Consider the following 8,615-nt stretch of genomic DNA (forward strand, 5'->3'; position numbering starts at 1 on the left):
ATACAGTACATACAAAACACACACACACACACACACACACACACACACACACACACACACACACCAAATACCTCTAGGCCCGCTCAAGCATTACTTCCTCTCTCTCTCTCTCTCTCTCTCTCTCTTTCTCTCCCTCTCTGCTGTCCAGTGGTAGTTAGTAATTCCTGGCATGTCTGTTAGAACCGGATCTCCTCTGGGAGGTGTGATGACGCAGATAAAGATCTTCTGCTCTAGGTTTATGACATCATCAACAGATCACACAGCATTGGGGGTGGACTGCATGCGTGTGTGTGTATACATGTATGGTTTGGGACTCAAGAGATTGATTCGAAGCAAACAAGGTTTAGAGGGAGTACAATATCTTAAAATAAAGTCTCAGATCCATTCTCCTAACACCTCTTATGAGTAATGACCCTCACATATGTGGATGTCCAAAAGAATCGACTGAGCTATTTCTAAACTGTCGATATGTGCACTTTGCACTTGTGGAGACTGAGAAACACATAAATACACGGTCAGCATCCCATAATAAAGTCATAATAAAATGTGTCAGAAGAATATTACCTCTACTGCTGTACTAATATTGTAATATTGTTACTTTTTTATATTGTATTTTTATATTATGTAATATTGTTACCAAACATCGGAGTCATCATAATTAAAATAGCATTAAAAATGTTTTTGCACTTTACTTAAAGCCTTTTATATATAATACATTATAAAAGTAGTTTCAGTGCATGAATAATGCCTTGTAATGCACCTTATAATGCATTGTATGATCTCATGGATAATTGTAATCACAGTTACAATACATTGTAGCACTCTACACCTTTAGAAAGGAAAATGCATTAAACACACGACAAACAAACCTTCAAATATTATAATGCATTTTAACTTTGGTTATAATTATAATTATTATCACATTATGTATATCTTTATAAAGCATTATACATAAAATGTCAATTTAAAAAAAGCACTATATGTACAAATTACACAGTTTGTACAGTATAGAAACCATTACGCCTATATGGAGAGTCCCCATAAAACATAAAAACCAACATGTGTGCATGCATGGGTGCATCAGTAACAATCCAATACAAAACACCAGCATGATTCACTGACTGACTTTTCCACCTCTCTAACCTAGAAATACATGTTTAAAGGTCATACTCATGCACATGGGGTCTTGGTCAGGCTGAACACTGTCCAATAAATGTATAGTTCAAACTGTATGAATTTCCCTTGAACAGTCCATTGATATATTTCACTACATCTACTAGTACATTCATAGGTATTGTCCACACCAAAGTGGTTTTATTATCCACTAAGTTAAATTCCTATTTATTACATGGCTTACTGGAACACTTTATTCTGATTGGTCAAATGACAATCAGTGGGTGTGTATTTGTGTCATTATTCATTTGTGATGGCATGTGCTGTCTCTCTATTTTGCAGCAGTTTATAAAACTTTAAATACCAATAAATCATAAAATGTTTGCATATTTGTATTCTGAAGGCTGAAAATTTGTGCACTATTAAGAGTTAAATTTTTTATTTAAAATACATATTTAATTGAGTTTGAGAGATTTCATATGTAACAAAATCGGCATACCTCAAATAGGTATCCTGGGATTTAAATGCAACAATGTAAGATTTTAAACCCACATGAAGTGTTTGTTTTTAGAATATAAATTATATTTAACAACAAAATATTTTTTCGCTCAAATCAGTATTTCATATCCATGTATTTATTTACATTTTAGACTTTTATTAGCACACAGTAAACCCCAAAAGGAATAATGATGAGGATCATCAAATACCACAACGATGAAGTTTATTTTGTGATAATGACCAGCTGACAAAGTTGGTATTAACTGTATCACTGTTGCAGTCGTGGATGTATTATGCAATGTTCCTCACCTGTTTGGGTGGCTGTAAATCAACCCAGCAATCAGCGTCTAACATCATGCTTATATCAGCCAGCTTAAAGCGCATCGTGCCCAGAGTGGAATTATGGGAGAATCGATCACAGCAGTGAAGTGAGAGGGCCACCTCTCCATCTAGACTGTCTGTGTCTTCTGTGCCCTCCATGGGAAGAGCGAACACCAGCTCCTCTCCCCACTGCACATGCGCTGCCAGCTTGTGGACTGCTGTGTGAGCGTGCTTCTGCTCTTCAGAGACGCTCACACACCCTGATATATATCCCTCACATCCGGCCTCCACTGATATATTCTCCGCTGCGTAAAAAAGAGAATATGAGTCATATTATAACAAGGAGCAGGATGACAAATTGGGACACATGAAGCTGCTCCAAGCCACTGAGGCACCAAGCGTCACTTGCTCTCTTTTTTATGACTCCTCACTTTTCATTCCTTCCTACATCTCAGCCGGCATGACTGATCCTCTCCCCTTTTCCTGTTTGGATGAGCAGAATAGAGGTTTTGAGTTCAAAGCAGATTTATGCTCATTACCAATAATGATGCGTATCAATCACGGCTGCTACTATTGAAATGGTAATTCTGTGATTAAGAGGCTTTAAGCTGCCTGAAAGAGGCTTTTATTTCTCTCAAACATTGGTTTAATCACAGAGAGTTTGAATATCAAAACCTCCCTCTGTTCCAGTCTTGAAAGCAGAGCAAAACCACTGTACAGAGACACATCTATCCCACAAACACAACACACCTGGCTAAGCCATAAAAGATTATAAGTACAACACCAAAGCCTGTTTTTTACAGATATCTGGTCATGTTATGTGACCTTCTGATGACCTCTGCAAATACTGAAAAATGCTCCTAGAGCATCGCTAGGGGATGAGTGCAGAATTGCTTGTGTCTGTCATCTGATGCCAAATTATCTGTAAATAACTTAAATTAGTGTTATTTTAGTATTATTTATATAATGTTATAATAAGTATTAATATTTTGGGTTAGGTTTTATTTTTTGTTTTAATTTTAGTTTAAGTTTTAGTAATTTTATTATGTGCTTTTGTGATTTTCACAAGTTTTTTTATACTTATATTTAGCACTAATTTGTTTAATTTCAGTTTTGGTTTTTGTGATTTTAGTAGCTCTATGTTTAACTCAAAGATTTTTATTTTTTAAAACAACTGTATTTTTATTTATTTATTTTGAAAATGATCCTGTTGGTACAGTGATTCCTGTGGAAATACTTTCTGACTTGTAACACAGTGAATGGCAAATGTTTCTTCAGAATTTTGTGTATTTTTTGTGTTCATGTGTGTAATCATCTTTCTGAAGTTGAAAAGATGAAACTGTGAATTTGTGATTTCAGACAGTGTCTGAGTGAAGTGTTGCTAAATTAGTCTTCTTACAACATGACAGCATTTCCACAGGAATCCAGGATGCTGACACTTATTGTAGGTATCCCTTGAAACACCTGTTGGTAAATTATCACCAAAGGGATGCTACACAGTGTAGTCTGAGTATCACCTGCAATCCACAGGTGCCCCACTATCTTTCTAGAAACATTTATTTATTTATTGCCAAACACCCTAGTTGTTTGGAATTTTTCTTGGTGAGCTCATCAACAATAATAACAAACATTAAAATACATACAATATATAAATACATACACATACACAACTATCTATGTCCTATCAATTATAAGGAGTGAAATACAGATGCATAGACACCAGAGGAATTAAGAGCATGAACAATCCTACAATAAGTGCTGTTCAAAAAACGTGTAGACTTAGTTTTAATTGCTCTGAGGCGTCTGCCTGAAGGAAGAGGCGTAAAGAGGTGTCTGGCTGGATGTAAGGGATCTTTCAGGATTGTTAAACCTTTTTTCTGCAAAAGTGAAACATAGATCTCATCAATAGTGGGAAGATCACAACCAATAATTTTCGAAGCAACCCGAGTTATGTTACTAATCTGACTTCTCTGCTGAACTGTGGAGCTGCCAAACCACACTATAAGTGAGAAAGTCAGCACGCTTTCAATGACAGCTCGATGAACGCACACCACTTCAATGTTGCAGATAATATGGAGTCAGATATCAGAATACTCAGATATGAAACATCAGATTAGATGAATGTTTATTACCTTCTACAATGCTGATGTGTAGCTCTCCATTTTCTTTGTGCAGGCTGATGGAGAAGTGCAGTTTGGGATATAGGATGAAGCTACTTGTCGTCATGGCACCGGTTTGCTCAGATGTACAGGGTGTTTCATCTATGGAAGCTAATATGAAGTAAATGAATATAAGTAAGTTTCAACTCTGAGTAAATAAGGACTATTTTAGGGGCACAATTTCTCATTAAAATCCTTTGGATTCCTTAAACCAGAAAAGCATGACAGACTATAGTTAGTTCCGGTCCTCCTGGGACTTTTCACTGCTTGTATGCATTAGTGGTGAGGATTGTTTAGTGACTTTTTCTGCAGCTTACATCGATAAGCCAGTAGGTGGCGACAAGTAACTATCTTTTTAAAGTGAGTCATGGAATCATTGACATAACTGAATCAATCAATAACATTGATTCATTTAGGATTCATTCATTCATGAGTGCTATTTGAAGACACACAGCCTCAAAAATAGACAATATAAGCAACAATAATGCATCTAAAATGTTCCTATGCAAGCAATCATACGTGATATCACGCTGTTGGAATGCCAACGCAGCACAAAATTGAGAAAAACAGTACACATGCTGTTACATTTTTCAAAAAAGGTCTCAAGGTTTCAAGTCTTGATCATGAATTATTATATTGTATGTAACCTTTACGTGACGTGATAGAAACTGTGAGTCAGATCAATGTATGTCAACCAACAGTCATGATTATAGTAGCAGGTTTCACTACTTTAATGTGAGAGGTTAACAACTGCCTCTGTGGCACATCTGCGCAGATTTTAACAGCATCAGCAAATGACACTAGTGTCTAACATGTTAATGGTGTTTAATGGCTGAAATTCCAGTTTGCATCTAATCCCTTAAGGGGTGAGATGACTAATAGTTCACAATTAGAATTTTTCAGCCCCATAAATAGTCAACTCAGAACTTCCTGAATTCAGACTGGCTGAAATTATCTGGTCTCTCCCTCTGTCTGGAATGCACAGGAAAACCGGTCACACAAACACACACGCGCACACACACACACACACACACACACACACACACACACACACACCCTCTCCCCCATTAAGTTCCATTAGATTTTAGCTGTCATTTCCTTACCTTGCTGCGGGAGGGAGAAGACCTCCTCACGTTCGGTTGCCTGGTTACAGGTGTCGAGCTCAGCAGCAGATGTGTCATTGGCAGCTCCATGTTCTTTGTAGTTTACTACCTCTTGAGAAGTGACAGAAGGTTTGGGGCGGTAGATTTGAGGAAACTTCAAAGATGCTTGAGGCTGGATGGATTCTGTGCATTTCTGCACACTGAACTAAAATATGTACATAAAGAAGAAAGAGAAATAAACATGATGATTGGTTATGAGAATAGACAGGTAAAAAAAAAAAAAGGTTACTTCACTCTAACCGTCAGGTATTCAACCTGCTCAGAAATTTCTTAAAATTATGATGGAATATATAGAAAACATTGATTATGCCAGGTAATATCATTCCAGTACCAATCCAGCAAATAATCAGTGGTGGACAGTAACGAAGTAGCTTTACTTCGGTACTGTACTTAAGTACATTTTTCAAGTATCCGAACCTAGAGTAGTTTTATTTTGAGTAACTTTTACTTTTACTTCACTACATTCCAAAGCATAAGATCGTACTTTTTACTTCACTACATTTCATGTTTGTCAGCACACATAGCCTAAGTTACTATGTATCTGTCACGGAAAGCCAGGAGAAAACAAGGTAAGAGCCAAGTGCAGTTTATTAAAGTATAAATAAACAGAACAGAACAAAAACGTGGCAAAAGGTAATCCAAAATACGGAACAGATAACACGGTGTAACCTTAGACAACATCAAACATCAGATATACAATAACAAATACAATACTGCAGCAACGACAGACAGAGTGAGCATATTTCATAAAACTTATCGTTACTCCTTATAAAATACCACGTGCTCCGAGACGCAGAAGCGGCGATTCTGATTCTTGAACGAACTGATTCTTTTCAATTAACCAATTAAATCAGTTCGCAAATCGCACCAAACGATTCATGCACGAATTGGAATGATCCGATCGCAGCTGTTCTCGAGTCGACAACTCACTGATTCAAATGATCCGTTTAGTGCAAGTCTCCAGTGAACTGAATTCACAAGTAACAACCGGGAGATCTTGTGAGCGCGCGCGCGTCTGATGCTGCTAAAAGGAAGTTACTAATGTCGAATTTTAGTATTAATTATTGTAACTGAAAATCATTTAGGTCAAAGCTGTCAGTTGTTTGTGAACTAAATCTGCTGTAAAGGGTGATCTGTTTAAGCCCACTGAAATGCTTGAATGCATCAGAGTCTCTATGATTTAGGTCAAAAAACGTTAAAATAACACCGATTAAATAAAATAACTAATGCACGTTCATCTTCCCCGCTGCTGTAACGTTAGCAGTTTTACTAAAATGCTATACATTTAGCCCTATGTGACGTCTGTTTTTATTGTTTGTCAGCACACATAGCCTAAGTTACTATGTATCTGTCACGGAAAGCCAGGAGAAAACAAGGTAAGAGCCAAGTGCTCAAGTACTTGATTTGTGTACTTCGTCCACCACTGCAAATAATATATTTAATTAAATTAGACTATAAGCCCAATAATAAAAAAAGTAATATTGGCTCAGCGTGAATGAATCATTTCCATTCCCAGAGGAACTAAAGCTCAAAAAGTAATCAATTCCATTCATTCTTTCATATTCAAACCGTATATTACACAGACATATTCTGTACTCTGCATTAATTTTAACCACCTTGACATGAAACGGGCATTTCACCTTTGGGCTTTCTTATGGCTGTATGTTTCATTGAGGTTTTGAAGTGTAGAGTCTGAAAAAAACAGGAAAGCATGAATGAAAAAAATCAATACCAGAGCACTCCATTTCCCTCAGGTGGGCAGTTATCATGCTGAAATACAGGTGCATCTCAATAAATTAGAATGTTGTGGAAAAGTTAATTTATTTTCAGTCTGTGTGCATTGAATTTATTTAATAGACGAGTTTGACAGTTTGAGTTGAATTACTGAAATAAATGAACTTTTCCACGACATTCTAATTTATTGAGATGCACCTGTAGAGTGCACAGAGAAAGGAGCGAGAGAGGATATTCTTATACACCTCTCATCTTCCTCCGCCCCCCTCTTTATTAATAATAAATACTGGTGCAGTGAGACAGTGCCCGCCTACTTTAAAATCCAATATGAGATTGACCTTAACGCTAAATATATACTGTATACTGATACACATGCACACACAATCACATAATTCTCTAGATACAGACACAGCTCTGTCTTCACTGTGGTGGTTTTTAGACAAAATCAGCAAATGAACTATAATCAGTTTTCGCTCATGTCTGCCTCAGATTACATTTTAATTGGGCATATCAAAGGAGGCTGAAAGATTTAAAAGGGGGGAAATCTACGCTTTCACAATCAGTGCCATCTCTTTCATAAATGGAGAGAATGATTGTGGGATTGTTGATTTCACAGATTCTAGTCATGAAAATTGAATTTACTGTATAACACGGAAAGTCACAGAATTTGGCAAAATTTGGATGAATAAATCAAATGGTAGGGCTGTGCACTTAATCACATTTTGATGTGGACAAGTGTCTGTGAATATTAAACCACAAAATGTCTGCTATTTAAATATGTCTGTATATTGTGTGATGTCTCTTTTTGATATTTTCCTATTGCTCTTCCTTCAGCAAACACATATTATTTTCTGTAAGTGATTATTCTTGACTGCATAAATAAACAAATATATTAATAAACAAAGACTATGAAAGGAAGTGTGTGTGTGGAGGGGTCGGTTTTTGCTAACATCATGACGACCAAAGTGTCTCCAAAAGGACAGTAAAATCTGAAATCATGTGCATTGTGAGCCAATGGTCCCTATGAGAAAAACAGCTTAATAAACATAAAAAAAAAACATAAATGTTAAACTGCAAAAATGTTTTTTTCTGTGTGTGTGTGTGTGTGTGTGTGCGTGCAGCTAAATGAGTCGTGACTCTAGACTGTTTCAGGGAAAGCTCAGCAGATGCCGAACAACACCAGCGTGTGAGTATGTGTGTACACGAGTGTGTGCACACACACAAAAACACAGACAGACAAATCATTTCTAAACTAATTACCTCTTATAAAAGCACTCTGGAGAAGATTCTAATAATAAAACACTTGTCCCTCACCATTCTTAACTTGCCTGTTACTGGATGAACTCAATGTTCTTTGAAACAATCAGAGTTCTGTGAGAGAGCTGATCTGATTTGAGAACACAGATGGTTGATTTTGATCATTCTCTTTTGATTTGCAGGACTGATATTAATATTTATAGTATATAATATATAATATTTATAGTAAGATTCAGAACTGTGATCAATTAAGAAAATGGGCAGTAACAAGAGACACTTTGGCTTCTTTTGTAATGTCCCTGTCAGGTTTCTCTATCTCTTTTTCTCTGTATCCATTAAACATCTTTTTGCTCATTATGATTAAAATATT

At 36.4% G+C, this 8,615-nt stretch overlaps 1 protein-coding gene across 2 annotated transcripts in view; it reads right to left on the minus strand.

Moving 5' to 3' along the window:
- LOC107677214 (synaptotagmin-13-like) overlaps positions 1-8,615 on the minus strand; it is a 12,577-nt gene that overhangs the window by 2,752 nt on the left and 1,210 nt on the right. For both annotated transcript variants that reach the window (XM_016472038.1, XM_016472030.1), the window contains exons 2-4: positions 5,195-5,399; positions 4,065-4,202; positions 1,921-2,237 (exon numbers count right to left, since the gene is read on the minus strand). In XM_016472038.1, coding sequence (XP_016327524.1) covers positions 1,921-2,237; positions 4,065-4,202; positions 5,195-5,399 — 660 coding nt within the window. The remainder of the gene's footprint in view (positions 1-1,920; positions 2,238-4,064; positions 4,203-5,194; positions 5,400-8,615) is intronic.

This window comes from Sinocyclocheilus anshuiensis, unplaced genomic scaffold (genome assembly GCF_001515605.1).
Source record: "Sinocyclocheilus anshuiensis isolate Anshui unplaced genomic scaffold, SAMN03320099.WGS_v1.1 scaffold1677, whole genome shotgun sequence".
Lineage (NCBI taxonomy): Eukaryota > Metazoa > Chordata > Actinopteri > Cypriniformes > Cyprinidae > Sinocyclocheilus > Sinocyclocheilus anshuiensis.